At 55.0% G+C, this 17,921-nt stretch overlaps 1 protein-coding gene across 3 annotated transcripts in view; it reads left to right on the top strand.

The window, feature by feature from the left end:
* The window catches only part of PDE2A (phosphodiesterase 2A), a 92,019-nt gene extending 84,261 nt beyond the window's left edge, over positions 1-7,758 (top strand). For all 3 annotated transcript variants that reach the window (XM_028115937.2, XM_088018052.1, XM_088018053.1), the window contains 13 exons: positions 232-344; positions 1,000-1,077; positions 1,905-2,027; positions 2,535-2,605; positions 2,887-3,009; positions 3,359-3,446; positions 3,703-3,750; positions 4,789-4,863; positions 4,998-5,097; positions 5,356-5,468; positions 5,852-5,890; positions 6,025-6,131; positions 6,390-7,758. In XM_028115937.2, the coding sequence (XP_027971738.2) occupies positions 232-344; positions 1,000-1,077; positions 1,905-2,027; positions 2,535-2,605; positions 2,887-3,009; positions 3,359-3,446; positions 3,703-3,750; positions 4,789-4,863; positions 4,998-5,097; positions 5,356-5,468; positions 5,852-5,890; positions 6,025-6,131; positions 6,390-6,600 (1,289 nt within the window). In that variant the 3' untranslated portion in view covers positions 6,601-7,758. The remainder of the gene's footprint in view (positions 1-231; positions 345-999; positions 1,078-1,904; positions 2,028-2,534; positions 2,606-2,886; positions 3,010-3,358; positions 3,447-3,702; positions 3,751-4,788; positions 4,864-4,997; positions 5,098-5,355; positions 5,469-5,851; positions 5,891-6,024; positions 6,132-6,389) is intronic.
* Positions 7,759-17,921: the final 10,163 nt, after the last annotated feature.

Raw genomic sequence — 17,921 nt, 5'->3', positions numbered from 1 at the left:
CCGGGAAGGGGGGCGGGCCGGGCCGGGCCGGGCCGGGGGCGGGGTCTGAGCAGGATGGGGCGGAGCCGAGCGGAGGGTCGGCGACCTTTCCCCCGCCCTGGCGCCTTAGCGTCCGGGAGCAGAAAGGCCTCCGGGATGACCCTGGCCAGGACGTCCCTTGAGGACACCCTGGGAGGGCAGACGCCGCCAGACACATCCACCAGCCGGTCCTAGCCCCTCTCCGGTCCCCAGAGGTCATTGGCGTGGCCGAACTGGTGAACAAGATTAACGGACCATGGTTCAGCAAGTTCGACGAGGACTTGGCGACAGCCTTCTCCATCTACTGTGGCATCAGCATAGCCCATGTGAGTGGGGACAGGGGTGGAGCCGGCGCAGGACTCTCTGTTCTCCTCTCCACATTGACTCTGTTCAGATGGGTCCATAACTCAGAGCCCTGTTCCTGCTGCCGAACCTACTGGTCACCTCTGGCCTCAGTTTCCCATCTGAAAATTGGGGATACTATTTCTATCTTGTCCCATTAGCCTCCTAGCATCAGGGAAAGCGCCAGTTGTCATTACTGCCCACCCTCTTCCCAAAGCAACCTCAACCCAAGCCCCTGGTTAGCTTCTTTTTGGGAAACGTTGGGTCTCATTGTCCAGAATTGGCAGCTCTGACTTGTGGAAACCAACCGTTAGGTTCCTGAGGCTCTCCCACTTCCTTGCTTCTCTTTCCCTGCTATGGGACGGAAGCTCCATGACTAAAGACTGGCGCAGGCTCAGGAGGGGGTTCAAAGTGCCAGGTCAAATGCCAAGAGGACCTGGGGAGGAAGAGGAGCAAGGGGAGGGAGGTCTGGGTGAAAATTGGAGGGGGCTCCCTAGTCTGGGCTGGAGCTTGAAGGCTCGGACTAGGGACAGCATGGGACAGGAAGGGGGGTTCTATCTGACCCCTTGGTCCCCTTCCTGGGCATCCTGGGATTTCACAGGCATCTTGCTTGAGCCCCATTTTCCCCTCTCTCCCCAGTCCCTCCTATACAAGAAAGTGAATGAAGCCCAGTATCGCAGCCACCTAGCCAACGAGATGATGATGTACCACATGAAGGTGAGGCCTGCACGGAGCTTCTGTCCTTCTCAGGGTCCCAGGGTCCCCCGGAGCCCACCCGTTGCTTCCCTGCCTCCCAATTCCTCGGGGGCCCAGGACCAGCCTGGGTTTTCTGATTGCCCTCTCTTGAAGATAAGAAGATAGACCCAGAACAATGCCTCGCCTCCTGTTCTCCTGCTCTCCTTCAAGGCAGCCTCTCCCAAGCAGTTTCTGCTTCAGCCCCAAGGCTGGCAGCAGGACCCAGCCCAGGGAAGAACTCCCCACATCCGGGGAGAACTCCCACCTTGAGAATTCCTGAAGGCTAGGAAGCTCGCTCAGGGCCCTTCCCCCAGCTCCCCTACGTACAGTGGTCCTGCAGTCCTCCGCAGTCTGCTGATACTCTGTCTCATTCCCAGACTCTGTTTCAGAAAAACGGTCCTGGGCTTTAGTTCTGAGTGCATGGTGGTCATTTTCCTCTCACCTGTGTCCAAATCAAAGGGTCCCAGACTTTGTGGGTAGAGTCGAAGCTGTGGTCGGAAGGATTGAGGTTAGACTCTGGGAGGTCCCCCCTGAAAGAAGGAACCCTCGAGTTAAGTGTCTGTGAAAGGCTGACGTTGTTTGGAGGGGCTCATGAAGGGCTATCCTCTGTCTTTGCTAAGGATAGGCTGTTACAGACGGGGGCTCTCACAGGCAAGCAGGCACAGTATGTGGGTTGGACAACAGTGATCTCTTGCCCAGTGAGGGTGCATTCTGGGTGGGGGTCCCCCCTCCCACTGTGGGATTTTGGGGGTGAGGACACTGGATAGAGATGGAGGCCATCTTCTAACACCCTGGTTGGTTCCTTCTAGGTCTCTGATGATGAATACACCAAACTCCTCCATGACGGAATCCAGCCTGTGGCCGCCATTGACTCCAACTTTGCCAGTTTCACCTACACCCCTCGCTCTCTGCCCGAGGATGACACTTCCATGGTGAGCTGGCCCTCCCCCATTTGATTGCAAGAGCCAGAGGTTTAAGTTAGATGTGGATAGGAACTTCCTGGCAAGACAGTCATCACCAAAGGCTGGAGAGCCTCCCTCAGGGATGGAGTGGGCGTGTGGTCTGCCAGCATGGGCCCCACGGCCCGCCCAGGGCTCGGGGCTGGACTGGATGATCACCAAGGGCTGCTCCAGAGCCAACAGTGCCCGGGGCGTGTGGCCTCAGGGTTGGTACCTCCTCCCTGGGTTTCTAAGATTTTGTGTGAGCTAGGTTTCAAGAGTCCTTACTTAGATCCCGTTTCTGAAAGTTCATGGCACTGAGAACGCTTGGCTCTACCATTTCATGGTTCTCTAGGTTTTGGGTTTTGTTTTTTTATGGTTCTCTGGTTTAGATCTAAAGTTCTAAGATTCCAAAATTTTGGAGGCTTCAAGAAGGGCCAAGGCAGGGGACCCATTTTGAAACTGACAGTCCCTCTGATCCCTCCCTTCTGCTCTCTCCAGGCCATTCTGAGCATGCTGCAGGACATGAATTTCATCAACAACTACAAAATCGACTGCCCAACTCTGGCCCGGTGCGCACCCCAGCCCTCCCCTCCACGTGCAGGCAGCCCTGGGCTTTGCTTCCCTCTGTCCTCCATTCTCACATCCATTGCCCCAGCACTCCGGAAAGGGGTCTCTGTGGGTGACTGGGAGTGGCCCGGTCTGTGGGAGTGGGGCAGATCCCTGAGTGAGAGGCAATTCCTGGACTCCTGGACCACAAGTAAAGGAAAGGAATGGGGCAAGGTAGAGCCTGAAGGGCTTCCTGGAGGAGGAGAGCCTGAGGCCCCTCTGCTGCCCTCTCTCCTCCTCCCAGGTTCTGCTTGATGGTGAAGAAGGGCTACCGGGATCCCCCCTACCACAACTGGATGCATGCCTTTTCTGTCTCCCACTTCTGCTACCTGCTCTACAAGAATCTGGAGCTCTCCAACTACCTCGAGTGAGTGGTTGCACTGGCCGCCCAGTCTGGCAGCTGCTAGGGTCCCCTTCTTTGGGATAGGGAGGCACCTCCAGTGTGGCAGGCCCCCGACATGCATCGCCTCCTGGAACCCTCTTAACAGTCTCGTGAGGAAAGTTGCATAGCCCCATTTTCTGGGTGGGACTTGCTCACAGTCCCATACCCCTGGAGTAGTGAGCCTGTCAAACTCCAAACCAGGGCTGCTTCCCAGGAAAGGGACCCAGGTGTCCTGAGCTCCTGTCTGGTGGCTCCTGGACATCTCGTGCAGCCATTCTTCCTCTGGATGTGTGGGAGGGGGCTGATCTCCCTCTCCCGTCTGCCTCACAACCAGGGACATCGAGATCTTCGCCTTGTTTATTTCCTGCATGTGTCACGACCTGGACCACAGAGGCACAAACAACTCCTTCCAGGTGGCCTCGGTGAGACTCTGCCCTCCTCGTAGTGGGCACCTTCCTGGGGGCATCTGGGAATCTCATCCCTCCAGCCTGAGGAGAGGTGGGACCTGGTGAGACCAGGAGCTGGTTTAGAGCTGGGAGGAGGCTCGCCGAGGCTTTGCATGGGTTCCAAGACGGGAGAGTGGCGAGGGGCAGGGAGGACAGGGCAATGCCTAGCCTGCTATGGCAGGCACTTACATTGGGATGGGAGGGGTGATGGGGATTTCCTGAACTTTTCCAGAAATCGGTGCTGGCTGCGCTCTACAGCTCTGAAGGCTCCGTCATGGAGGTACCACCATTCCACCCAGTAGCCCTGTACCCATCATCCTCTTAAGGCTGGTGACTTACATAGTTACTGTGACCCACCTCCTCCCTTTCCCAAGCCCTGCTCTCCAGACAGGCCCCGAGGGCTGTAGCCAGCCCCCCAGGACACGTCTGGCTCCTTTTGCTGGATGGGCTTGGAGCAGTGCCGGTGTGGATGGGGGTGTGAGTCAGCCTGCAGGTTTTGCCTGAGCCCGGGTCTGCACAGGGAGGACTTGTATTTAGCATGTTTCTCTTTGCCTATCTGGGAATGCCCTGTGCAACCCCCACCCCACCAGGCCTAGGATTGCTCTGCCCATCACACCCAATTTTGCCTTAGGTTGTTTGGATTGGGTCTGTCCAACCCCAGATAGAAGCTCCTTGGAGCAGGACAAAATCTGAGACATCTCTGAATTCCCTGCACTTGGCACGGGGCTTGGCACAGAGTAGAAGCCAAACTTGCAAGGTCACCTTGCCCCACGCTGCCCCCCATAACACCCCTCTGGAGACTGCCCCTGTTTGCATGCCCCCGGGAGATGAGGGGCTCACTCCCTCCCAGGAGGCTGCCTGGCAGCCCTGCTTCTGCCCTCTGTGCCCTGGGCTAAACCTGCTCCTCCTAGTGACAGCCCATCGGCATCTGGAGACAGGGGCCTTGCCCTCACCTCATCACTGCCTTTCTTTGTCAGCAAACAAATGTTTGCTGCATGAATTAGTGTCTAGGATTCTGAGGGATCATTTCAGAATGATTCCAGTTTGAGAGGCTCTCAGAGCTTGCCTGGTTGTGTCCCTCCCTGTGACAGCTGAGGGATCTGAGGCTCAGGGCCTGCAGGGACTTGCCCAGGGTCCCACAGAGAGCCAAAACAGAGCCTAGAAAGGGAACCAGGTCCCCAGACTCCCTGTGTCTGCCTGCTCTGCTCACCTTGAGGGGCTGGGGCTGTACCAGGTCTGCTCCCTCTCTTGGGGTCAGCGGTGAGCAGCGTCCCCTATCCCCGCTGGGCCTCCATCTTTCCTCTCCGCCCCCCCCCAGAGACACCACTTTGCTCAGGCCATCGCCATCCTCAACACCCACGGTTGCAACATCTTCGACCACTTCTCCCGGAAGGTGACGGGTCCAGGGGTGGGGGGAAGGGAGTGGGAGCCCAGAGCTGGCCTGAGGCAGGAGAAGGAGCCGAGGGAGTGGGTGGGGGTGTCTGGCAGGAGGTCTTGACATAACCCCCTCCCCTCACCCTGGCCCAGGACTATCAGCGTATGCTGGACCTGATGCGGGACATCATCTTGGCCACCGACCTGGCCCATCACCTCCGCATCTTCAAAGACCTCCAGAAGATGGCTGAAGGTGCCTGCTTTTAACCCCAGGCCTCAGGGTTGGGGAAGGAGCACCAAGAGGGTGATGTGCCCAGAGAGCAGCCCCAGGGGTTTAGACCCACCCCCTCCAGCATGGAGCCATCAGACCCAGGCAGATCCAGCACCAGCCCTCTGGCTCCCATCCAGGGTGCTGGATTTCTTGGACCACACACGCACGTGGGGTGGGCCCTGGGGGCCTTGCCCTCAGAGAGAGGGGACTGGGTCCTTGACCCCATCCTCTCCCCAACAGTGGGTTATGACCTAACCAACAAGCAGCACCATAGCCTCCTCCTCTGCCTCCTTATGACCTCCTGTGACCTCTCTGACCAGACCAAGGGCTGGAAGACTACCAGGAAGATCGCAGTGAGTGCTTCCCCTCCCCAAGGAGGTGCAGGCTTCACAGCCTGCCCAGTTCTGTGTGGCTCCTGCAGCCCAAACACCCTCTCTGGGCCGAGCTCAGCCTGGCTCAGTTCTGGGGAGACAGAAACCTAGACCACGTCAGGGCGACAGATGGGGAGATTCAGAGAGGGGCATGGACTCACCGGGTGTCACACAGCATGTCAGTGGCTGGCGGAAGCGGGGCCGGAACCCAGCCACTCCTTCCCATCTGGGGCAATCCCCCGGCCAAACTGGGCCTGAGGTGGGGCTGAGGGATGCCTCAGTTTGCCATCTTGGGAATGAGCTGTAGAGGAGCTCGGGTGGATGGATCCCATGCACAGACTGTGACGAGAGTGTTGACGTTTCAGGAGCTGATCTACAAAGAGTTCTTCTCCCAGGGAGACTTGGTACGTGGGGAGTGACCTTGGCCGTCCAGGTTGCGGGGAGGGTCCCTGGCCTGGGGCTGGGAAGGGCTGGGTTAGTTTCATCCTGGTGCCTGATGGAGGGTGAAGGGGCCAGGCCTGACAACTTGTACCTGCAGGAGAAGGCCATGGGCAACAGGCCGATGGAGATGATGGACCGGGAGAAGGCCTATATCCCCGAGCTGCAGATCAGCTTTATGGAGCACATCGCAATGCCCATCTACAAGTGAGAGAACTCGGGGGGCCTACTGGGGGGATGGGGCTGGTTGCGGCAGACACAGGTGCTGGGCTGGCCTGCCCAGCTCCCTCTGGGCCCAGCCGTCTCCCCCTGGTCCATAAATGGGGCCTTCACTTCATGCTCTCCTTGAGTGTCCAGTCCTATGCCTCACACTCGGGTGCAAGTCCTACCTGCAGTGTAGCCGGAATCTCCCGTGCCGCTCACAGCCTGACTTCTGGCCCTACCCCTGCACCCTTGCACCCCCAGGCTGCTGCAGGACCTGTTCCCCAAAGCAGCAGAGCTGTACGAACGCGTGGCCTCTAACCGTGAGCACTGGACCAAGGTGTCTCACAAGTTCACCATCCGCGGCCTCCCGAGCAACAACTCGCTGGACTTCCTGGACGAGGAGTACGAGGTGCCTGAGCTGGATGGCACTGGGGCTCCCGTCAATGGCTGTTGCAGCCTTGATGCTGAATGAGCCCCTCCCCGGGACCCTTCCCTGCCCAGGCCTCCTCCTCACAGCCCTCCACTGGACCACAGGTCCTAGGTTCTAATCCAGGACTTACCGTGCCACCCTGGGCAAGCACCGACCTTCCCGGGCCTCAGCTTTCTTGTCTGTATAATGGAAGCAAGACTTCCAGCCTCACCAAGACTTTGTCATTTGTCCTCCGAGAGCACAGGGGTGACTGAGGAGCAGTGGGCCCTGCCCTGCGCCCCTGACCACATCTTGGCAAGTCCTCCACAGCCACGCTTTTTTCTGAGGCAGCCTGGATGGTTTCTCCCGGGCCACGTTCCTGCTCCACCAGATCTGGCCCTCTTCCCTCTTCCAGGGTCCTCCTGCAAGGAGGATGTGGGACGTCTCAGTGAGCAGAGAGTGGCTCTTAGAAACAGTCATTAGCTCTGCTGGATGACTAGAAATAGCCATGAGGCCGAAGGTGCCCCTTAGGATCGCCCCTATACTTATGGTGGGCACTGGAACCTGGGAAGCTGCCTGGGCCCCACACAGAAGCTGCCAGAGGGCCAGCTCAGTGCTCTGGGCAGAGGGGGCTCAGGAAGAAAGCAGGATGGGAATGGTGGGCAGAAGGATCCTGGGGCTGGAAGACAGGCTCCAGTTGAGTCAATAATGCTTCCTCCTGGCTGTGTGACCCTGGGCAAGTGACTCCCCCTATTTGGGTGAGACAAGAGAGTGAGACAATCCATTTTCTAAGACCCCTTTTAGATCAAAGTCCCGTTGGCTCTGTGGAGTCCCAGGAGAAGCCATGGAATGTCCCTGCCACCCTAGGGCAGAGAGCCAACCCTGAGACCTTCAGGGGCCCCCTGAGTGTCCCCCCTCTTAGCCCAAGTCCCTTCCCCATCCCTGCAGCCAGAGAGGGCTGCCTCAGCCCTAGCAGGGCTCCTGTCTTCTTCAAGGCCATATCTACCCATGCCCTGGGGCTTGGAAGACCCCCATAGGGCCGGGCCTCTTGGGTCAGCCCGGCTGCTGGCTTCTCCCTTCTCTGTGTTGTTCTGTATGTGTTGTGGGGTGGGGGGAGGGGGGCCACCTGCCTTACCTATTCTGAGTTGCCTTTAGAGAGATGCGTTTTTCTAGGATTCTGTGCAACTGTTGTATATGGTCCCGTGGGCTGACCGCTTTGTACATGAGAATAAATCTATTTCTTTCTACCAACCCTCTCCCATGGGGCTATTTCCAGATATTGTGCACGGAGATGGGGGAAACAGAATTGGGGCCAGCAAATGCTCTTTAGAACTCCTTGGCTACCGGAACCCCCACCCCTTGCGCCTAGCTCCTCTTCTAGGAGAGTCACAGACCTGTCAGAGTACCCCTGGACCAGTCCTCTACCAGACTGTAGGGTCTTAGAGGTGGATGCCGCCATCCTGAGGAGGCCTGGCCATGGAGCAGTGAGAGGACATGTTGGCTGGCAGAGATTGTGGACTGGAAAGAAAGAACTGAGGGGCTGAAGCAATCAAGGAGGCTGCCTGGTGGAGGCAGCCTAAAGCTCCTCCTAAACCCTCTGTCTGCTGGCCTACAGGTCATGAGTGCCCATATAGCCAGGGCCTAAGCCTCTGAAACCCCTCCTGGCTTTTCCTATCTGTGTCCCCATAAGTCCTGCCGAAGAAGTACCCCTGAGTCTGATTCTACACCAGATGCAGCCCGAGTTGTGTCGATTTAGTTCCCTGCTTTTCTGGTTGTGAGAGTGTTTGCCTCTGCACAGACAGAGAGGCAGATGCCAGACTGGACCATAAGGAGGCTCTGACAGGTAAAATCTCTAAACCCTGCCCTTCTCTTGCCTACACCCTCCCCCCCCACCCCCGTTTCCTCTCCTGTTCATCTCTTCCAGATCAGCAAAGCTTGCTATGTGAAGTGCTGAACACTGGGATTTCCTTTCCTAGGAGAAAGAGGAAAGGAGGGCTGGGAGGAGATGGTTAGGGCTATCCTATGACCACCAGCAGTGCCCCAGGTGCCAGCCTTTGGGACCACAGAGCCTATTGGTTTCTCACGGTTTGGTACCTGCTCTTCTGGGCTTAATGGTTTTGGACACCTAGCCTTCCCTTAGGAGCTTGGGGTCCAGCCCCCTCCCCTGCCCAGCCTCTGCTTTGGGCCCCCAGGCTGTCCCTGTCCTCTCGCAGCACAGGACCCAGGCTGACCAATGGGCCCCCAGGCAGGGGCAGGCCAGTGCACAACAGGGCCCCCGGCTGACCGGGGCTGGCTATTCTAACGACATGCAGCTGAGCCCAGCATCAGTGCGGGTTGGCACAGGTGCTTCTCTGCCTGGGATCCACCCCACCCCCAACCTTGAATGTGTGTACGTGTCCCTCTTCTACCAGCTTTTGGACAAAGGGAAAGCACAAGTCCCCTGTGTGCACACTGCAGGGACTCCGCTCCCCCTTCCTGCATCTGTTGTCTGTCCCCAGCTCAACCCTCCCTTGAGGACATTTAATCCCATTTGAGGCCCATGCTGTGACACATCCCTCCTTGCCACCCAACTGAGTGAACAATTCACAAATATTTCCTCATGCATGCAGGACCCTGTGCTGAGGCCCAGAGCTAACTGTCCTTGTCCCTGGTCTGGAAGGTCTAGCAGCCTGGCCAGGGAGATATGGTTACAGGACATGACAACTCCATGGGACTCGTGGCCATGGGGCTCCAGGCAGGATCGTAAAATAACCCCAGAGGAAAGGCAGCGAGGTCTGAAAGGTGAGCAGGTAGTGTTTTCCTGTGGGCAAAAAGGGGACAGGCGCTCCTGGTAGAAGGAACTGCTCATACAAAGACACACAGGGAATGAAGAGACAGAGGGAAGATATGGCCAGACCAGGGAGGGCCTTGAATGCCAGGCTGGGAAGTTTGGTTTTACTTCGGGGGCTGTGCGGAGCCAGGGAAAGTTTTCAGTAGAAGAGTGACTTGGACCCGGATTTTAGAAAGATCCTGCTGGGAAGCAGAGAAAGGACTGCAGGACTGAGATGGGGCAGGGGTCCTTCTAGAGCTAATGCTCCGTGCCCTAGCCCGGATCGAGGGAAAGAGGAATTCAAGACATGTTGGAATGGCAGAACCTGGTGACCAATTGGATGGAGGTGAGGGCAGAGGGAGGCCTGGGAGGTGGCCTGGAAGGTGGGTCCACGTGGTCCCATGAACCGCCCTGGATGGCCGCTCAGTGCCACTCTTACCTGCAGCCAGGTGCGGGGTGGCGCCTCCAGCAGGAGGTGAGCTCGCGGGAGGATGGGCGGGGCAGCTGTTCGGGCGGCTGGGGGCGGGGCGGCTGGAGAAGTGGGGGGACAGCTAGGAGGAGGGGTCTCTGTGCTGCTCTCCCGGGGCCGCTCTCACTAGATCTGAGAACACTAGGCTTGGCCCCATGCCTTCTCGTGGCTGCCCAGCCCGACCAACTTAATGGTTCCATTTTACATAAAACCTTACTATGATTCTGGGGATACCATATCTCATTCTGTAGCCAAGCAGCTTGAGGTTCAGGGAGCTTAACTAATCTGCCAAGCTTGAGATGTGAGCCCCGCCTGCCTGACTCCCCTCCCATGCTCTTTCCCTGGATTTGAGAAGGGAGATTCAGGAGGGCAGAGTCTCTGTCTGTCTCTGCAGGACTGTGGTGGGGGGGTAGGGGTGGTGAGCAAGTGGGGTTGGAGCCCCAGAGAAGGATCTGGGATCAGTTTTGCTTCTGTGTTGCAGAGGCCCCTAGTGGGGAGAGAGAAGAGGTAAAGGGGTGGGTGGCCTATAGTGCAGCTCATGGCCACTAGATGGCACTCAACCCCTGCTCGCCTCACCTCCTCAGGTCTAAGGTACGGGGGCGGGGGGGGGGGGGGGGAGGGGGTTGGGGGGGCTAACCTCACTCCCATCCACTGAGTACACTCCTCTCATGCTCGCACACACAGACATGTTCTCTCTCTCTCCTCTCTCTCTCTCTCTCACACACACACACACACACACATGCACACACACACACATACACAGAATAACATGCTCATTATGTTGGCAGACACGCTCCTGAGGCTGACTTAACACAGTCTACACGGGGTACACTGTACAGACTCCATAGGGAAAATGGGAAATGTTTCTTGGGGGCCTCTAGCCCCTTTAGCTGCTCTCTGAACAGGCCTGAGGTCCGTCAGTCTTAACCTAAGGGAGAGCCCATGTCTGGGGTGTGTCTGCCTGCTGAGTGGCCTCCCTCTGCATGAGCATCCCTGGGGAGGTGGGACCAGCCTTGTGATCCAGCATGGGTGGAACCTCTCCTCCAGGAGCCAGCACTGTGAGGCCTGGTCCCGTGCTGCTGAAGCTGGGGAGTCAGAGCGGGAGCTAGCTGGAATGCGCAGGGGCCTCCAGAGGAGGCTGGGCTCGGGTCGACGTCGGGATGGGATGACTGGGGCGGGGGTGAGGGTACTGCACATGGGCCAGGAAAGCAGGCTGGGTGGTGGGGAGACGCAGGGTCTGTGCCCAGGACCTCAGCCTTCCCTCACTGCTCGGCCTCCCAAGGCTGTCTCCTTGAGACGGGGTGGGTGCGCCCTGGAGGTGGGGAACACAAGCCAGCCAAAGATGTCGTGAGGTGGCCCGAAAGGGGAGGGGCATGCCCCGGGAGGGCAGCAGCGAGATGCTAGTTCCTTAGCCTCAGCAGCAGTGTCCTGGAAGGGCCCCGAGCAGGGAGGTGAAGGGGTTAGAGGCCTGCTCTGACAGGAGCTGGGCCCCAGGGCAGCAGGGCAGCCCACACGTCCAAGCTAGACTTGGCACAGTGCCTGGGGACAGAAAAGAGAGTGGGTTGACGGGGGGGGGGGGGGGGGACGAGAGGAGTGGGGAGGAAGAGGCAGCATGGCTGGTTTGGGGAGGATCAAGAATGTCAGGGGAGGCCTCCCATCTGACAGAAATTCGCACTGCTGGGTTCTCTCTCCTGAAACACAAAGCAAGAGTTGTCACCACACACCCAATCCCTCCAGGACTTTCTTTTCTCTCCTGATGGGATGAGCACTCAGATTCTCCCTCGCTGGCCTCAGTTTTTCTGTCCACAAACTGGGATGAAGAGGCCCCTCTGGAGGCCGTCAGGAGACAGGAGGGTGTGCTGGGAGGGAAGCCGCTCTACCTCTAAGGAGTTGCGTGTGAATGAAATCTGCACATAGACGCCATGGCCAGACTGTTCTCTGAGGGCTTATAGGATGGGTCCGTACAGGAAGAAGAGTACACATTCCCATTTGAAGATGGGCGACACAGGTGTGAGAATGGGAGGTGGTGTCATTCCTGCCAAGATGGCTGCCACTCTCCATTCCTCAGTCATCCCTGCAGAAACCACAGAACTGAGCAAGGAGCGTGGCATTCTGGGAACTAACAATTCTGGATGAGCTGGGGAGAGATAAAAGTGAGAAGCTGGGTTGGAGGAAAACACTTGCCTCACCCCGTGTTGCCTTGGACAGTCAACCATTGCCTGTCCCCTCACCTCTGCACAAACTCCTGGGGCTTCTTTATCCCCTTTGGGCAGTGGCTGGAGGAAAAGAACAACCTCTTAATTGGGAGGCTTTCCCAAGGCTGGGTGGGAATTATTGTCCCCTTTAGAGACAAGGGAAACTGAGGCCCAGAAGCTCAGCTGGCAGCAACCTTCCTCAGAGCAAAAGTTGCTTATAGAGCATCCCCAGGGTCGGATGAGGAAATCAGGCCTCAGAAAGGACAGAAACCTCTAAGATCATACAAGATACAGAGGAGGAGTGGGGCTGAGTGCCAGCTCCCAGCCCTTGGCCGGAGGTTCTAGTCCCTGTCCCAGGGAGGGCAGTCTTTGCTTTCTTGAGTCACCAACATCAGGCCTCATGTCGCTCCCCCCCCCCGCACCCCCCCAACACACAGACCTGGCCCTGGTGAGCTGGTTTGTTCCTCCCACATCCCAGCATCCCTGCATCTGCCTAGTGCTGGGGTCAGGGAAGGGGGAGGACAGTTAGAGCAGTAGGTGTCCTTTTCTCTCCACTTCTACCTCTGAGCATCCATCTGGCTCTCAGCTTAGACTGTCCAGGAGTGTGTGCCCATCACATGCACGTGCTTGCTTTCCTCCTGTAGACTGGGACCCCCTCAAGGGCAGGAACAGATCTGCCTTGACTCTGGCTTCCCACATCCCTACTCAGAGTTTGGTGCACAGAAGGTGCTCAGAAGTGGCCTGTTGATTGATCGAAAGTGACAGAGTCAGGACTCCAGTGCGTCAGGACTCCAATGCGTGCATTGATCACAACTCAGCTGAACACTTGAGGGGGCCCCTCTGAAAATCTCCAGAATTCTCTCTCTAGGCAGCTCTTCCATCTCTGGTACTCTGCCCTGTAAACTCTAGCCAACTGGATCTCTTCAGACTCACAACTCCATCCTCTCAACTCAAGGAGACTTCCAGGCTTCACCGGGGATCCCCCTCCCTGCTCTGTGGCCTGGAAACTCTCTCTAGGCTATAAGCTGGGCAACTGTAGAGCTTACCACAGTTTTCTTTTCTCTTACAATTCCATTCCTTGTCTGGTACCCGACCCCTTGAAAACCTTTATTTCATACATTTTGTCCGTTATGTTGTTGTTATTTCAAGGAGGCAGGTAAATCTAGCCTTTATTACTCTGCTTTGGATGGGAGTGTGAGTCTATTTCACTAACTTTTATTGAAGTATAGTATTCCACATATGAATGTTGACAGTCATTTGGATATTAATATTTTGGCCATTAGGAACAATGTACCCAGGGATGTTCTTGTGTATGTATATATTTTGAATACTCCATTGTATGGGTATATATTTATCTATTTCTACTGTTGATGTATATCTTTAAGCTTCCAACAGGAGCCATTCCTTTCTACCTGAAAACACCCTTTTAGTGTCTCCTTTCATGCAGGTCTGCTGCTGTTGAATCCTTCTGGATTGGACTAGTTTGAAAATGTCTGTTTCTCCTTCATTGTTTTGGGATGTTTTTGCAGCTGTTGAAGTCTAAGTTGGGAAGTCTTTCCTCTGAGCACTTTGGAGATCACATTCGATTCTCTTTTGACTGCCATTGGTCCTGATGAGAAGTCAGACAGCAGTCTTGTTCTTATTCCTTTGAAAGTACCATAATGCATCTCTTTCTCTGGCTGCTAAGATTTTCTCTTTATTTTTGGTTTTCAGCAGTTTTATATATGCTTATGTATGGTGTTCTCTGTATTTTTTTAAAGATTTTATTTATTTATTTGACAGAGAGAGAGAGAGAGAGAATGAGAGAGGCAACACAAGCAGGGGGAGTGGGGGAGGAAGAAGCAGGCTTTCCGTGGAGCAGGGAGCCCAATGCGGGGCTCGATTCCAGGACCCTGGGAATCATGACCTGAGCCAAAGGCAGACGCTTAACGAACGACTGAGCCACCCAGGCGCCCCTTCTCTGTATTTCTCCTGTTTGAGATTCATAACGCGTCTTGAATCCGTAGTGATTTTTCCCTCCCCTCAATCCAGTCTTCATTGGCTATGGATAAGTACATTTCCCGTAATTCCCAAAGCATGCTAAGAAAGTATTCTACAAAATTTTGCTGAAATCTGTGATAAACAAGAGAAAAATAGTGATGCAGATATGGGGGAAATTATTTTATGTTGACCACTAGATTCTTATCCTTGGGGTTCACACTCACACCCCCTTCAGTAGAGGAGAAGTGTCACCAGTCGCGGTCTCTGTCCTTAGCTCCTGATCTATAACCGAGGATCTGTCCCTGACCAGGTATCCTGACCTAGAAGCAAGGCTTTCTACCTTCTGCCTAATGGCTGGTGAGAAGGAAAAACTACTTTGTCTCTGTCTCTGGCTTCATTTTGCCTCTCATCAACACTTACATTGTAATTAATGCAGGACACTTCAGTATTTCATTGTTTAGAACTGCTCCTTATCAGAATAGGATTTTGGAATTCCCTACGTGACAGTAAGTAGATCCCTGAGTGGTGAGTTCCAGCTCAGTGAAATAAAGGATAGCTGGCGGTGGATTTCTCGCTCTTTTCTTCAACCACCAGGCTTCGAGTGCACACGTATGATGAGTCAGGAAGACATCAGGTATCTACCTTCCTACCGTGCCTCTATCTCTGCCAGCTCATTTGCTGCTTCAGTGGTAAATTCAGTGGTGAATCAAAGTGGAAGCACCTTTGCACCTGGTCCAGGTCACTACCCTCACCAATCTTGGCACCCAGACAAAACCCCTGTGACACGGCCCAGCTCACTGGTCCACGTGTCTTTCCTGAATCCCCGATACAAGCATCCAATTGTCTGATCCCTCCTAGACTGCCTTCCTGTGGTATAGGGGCTGGAAAACATTTCCCACATTCCACTCCAGGTTGGGTTTCACATGAGACCTGGGTTCTATCAGAAAGGTGTCAGAAGGGCTCCGAGGAGGGCTGCACCAGTGGGCTGTGCTGTCAGGAGGTGAGACATAGCGAGCCAGACAAGGGAAAGGCCACGTCGTCTGCCCAACCCCCACAGAGGCCCCCACCACCCCCATGTGGTGGCCAGAGGCCATTGGCCATTTTGTTCTTCTCTCCAAGCCTCCGATGGTGGCTACCTGGAGTACAACCCATTCTCTGAGCTTGGCCTTGACCACGTGCATTTCCCCCAAATGCCCCAGACACTGTTTGGCCCGCAGCTGCCTGAAGACCTGCACCTGGGCCTGCTCTTCCTCTCCTGGGGGTCTTCCTCACTCTGGCTTCCCACCTGCAGGGAGCACCCTGCTATCCAGCTGCCACTGGTACCACAGCCCCCGTTGTCTCTGTCACTTTGCCAGTACCGTTTGCTCCCACCTCTTCTAGTCCGTTGGCTCACAGATTGAGGGCCAGAGCTGCCCTGAGGATTAGTTATGTTCTCCAGCTTGGTCTTCTCCCGTGGTATGCAGTAGGTACCTAATTAATGTGTGAGAGTGAAAAAAAAAAAAAAAGAAGTGTCCTTGGCAAGACATGGAGGTGGAAGTACATAATGGACATGGATGACTGCAGGCAGGTGGATAGAATCACCTGAAAAGCAGCTGTATGAGAGGCACCCATGGAGGACTTTCTAAATGGCAACCCTTCACACCAGGGCCAAGCAACATGTAGCCGTATGGTAATGCTACCACTTGAAAACCGGTTGGGCGTTTTGGCTGGCCCTGACCTTCAGCTGTGTAGCACTGAGCCTGATTCTCTTCTCCTTCTACTTAAGCCTATGTAGATTATGGTGTACAACTAAGAATCTCAACTGATAGAGTCCTCTCCAAGCACTGATCCCACTGGTTGTAATTGCCTGTCTCCCCCAATAAAACATGAGCTCCTTGAGGGGAGGGACTCAGTCTGGCTTATTTCTATATCCTTAGTACCCAGCACAGAGCTTAGGACAGAGTAGGCACTCAGCAAACGTGTACTGACTGCTTAAGTGAAATGTGAGTCATTGTAAATCCAGTCTGAGTGACTGCCTCCAGTGAGGGATCTGGGGCTGGCCTGCATATCTTGAGGAGTATCTGGGTTGTGATCATGGATGTGCAAGAGTTATCTCATTCAACTGAGGAAAAGAGTTTGCTCAGTAAAACCATGCCTGCATGACGAACAATCAGGCATAGTGGAGTCATGCTTGTGTGACCAGCGCTGAATATCATTTGAAACAAACTGGCTTCCAGAACACTGGCAGGCTCCAGGATGCAAAGTGATATTCACCATGAGTGGGGCATGTAAAAGGACAGAGAAAAATCCTTGAACTTATACTATATCGTCATCATCAAATAAATTTTAAAATTTCACCAATTGGAAAATTCCTCGCTAAAGAAATGTCACCCCAAACTTCCCCTAAGCATTTGTTTTCATCTCTAAATGCGATCTGTGACTCCTTATTCCTGGGTCCTCCTAGTGCCAAACACAGGCCCCCAATTTTATGTTCTTATTCTCTTAGCAGTTTTTTCATGACACTCTTCTAAATTGCTAGATGGGTTTACATGGACCCTCTCGGCGGCTGGCGGATATCCCGCCAAGGGAAGTGTTTGGGCAATAACAGCACAGTGGTTAAGGGTGTGGCGCCTGCCAGCAGGCAGACCTGGATCAGATTTCTGTCCTGACATTCCTTTCTGTGTGACTTCGGGTAAGGACTTACCTTCCCTAGGTCTCAATGTCCTCCTCTGTAAAGGGAGGGTGATAGTAAGCCTTCCCAAGGCTGTGGTGAGGATTAAATGAGAAAGGGCATGAAAGCCTTTGGCCCCTGTCAAAGCTACAGGGGTGTGAATTGCAGGATTTCATCAGGGAATGAGGAGATAACTTCATCTTTGGCAAAGGCTGAGGGTTGGGAAGAGAGCTCCCGGGAAGAGGGCTTTGGCCCCAGAGACAGAAAGGGCAGTTTCAAAAGAGTTTGGAAGTGGTTACCTGTGGCAATCTGGGTTAGTGTATTGACTGTGCCCCCCACAAAGGTATGTTCGAGTCCTAGTCCCTGATACCTGTGAATGTGACCTTCTCTGGAAATAGGGTCTTTGCAGATGTGATTCAGATGAGGTCACTGCAAGAAGGAAATGTGGACACGGAGACACACAGAAAGAAGGTCATTTGAAGATGGAGGCAGGGATGGGATAATGCCACCACAAGTCAAGCAACGCCAAGGAGTGCCACCAGCACCAGAAGCTAAGAGAGAGTCAAGGAAAGATCCTCCTCCAGGTCCTTCAGAGACATCATGGCCTGCCAGCACTGATTTAGGACTTCTAGCCTCCAGAACTATGAGACAACACACTTCTGTTGTTTGAAGCCACCCACTTTGTGGTGCTTTGTTACTGCAACCCAAGGAGACCAGCGCAGGGGGTGTGGCCAGGAAAGGGTGCCTCAGGGCACAGGGCACAGATGGACTGGAGGGAGGGGGGACACAGCTGGCCATGTTCCGACTTTGGTGTCTTGAATCCAGTTGGCAGGACAGCCCAATCACTGAAGACCATCTGGGAGGTACACACAAACGCTTAGCTTCCTTGGCCCGGGATAGAACAAGTCCTCAGTGCAATCATTGATTGATGTTCCATATTTCCTTCTCCCATCAGACCGAGACTAGGGTGTCCTTAGACCCTATCCATTCTCAGCTCGTCCCCCTCTCCCGTCCTGTTTGCCTCACTCCCTTACAGGCTGTTTCTGACAAGCACTCCCATCTCTGTCAAGCATGTGGTCACCATCCCTCAGAGTGTTCATGACAAACTTGCCCAGCCCAGCCTTGCACCAACTGCTGGGGGGTGGGGGGTGGGGCAGTGACACAGAAGCACTGAGGCAGGGTCCTGCCCAGAGGGAGCTCAGAGTAACCTGGGTGAAACATTAATTGATTCATCAACTAGTTCATAGTGAAATGCACATTTGTTGAAAACATACTATGTGC

Source organism: Eumetopias jubatus, unplaced genomic scaffold (assembly GCF_037043125.1).
Source record: "Eumetopias jubatus isolate StellerSeaLion01/CBP00866 unplaced genomic scaffold, mEumJub1_p1.0 scaffold_13, whole genome shotgun sequence".
Lineage (NCBI taxonomy): Eukaryota > Metazoa > Chordata > Mammalia > Carnivora > Otariidae > Eumetopias > Eumetopias jubatus.
The sequence above is the reverse complement of the archived record's forward strand: the minus strand, read 5'-3'. Positions and strand labels throughout refer to the sequence as shown.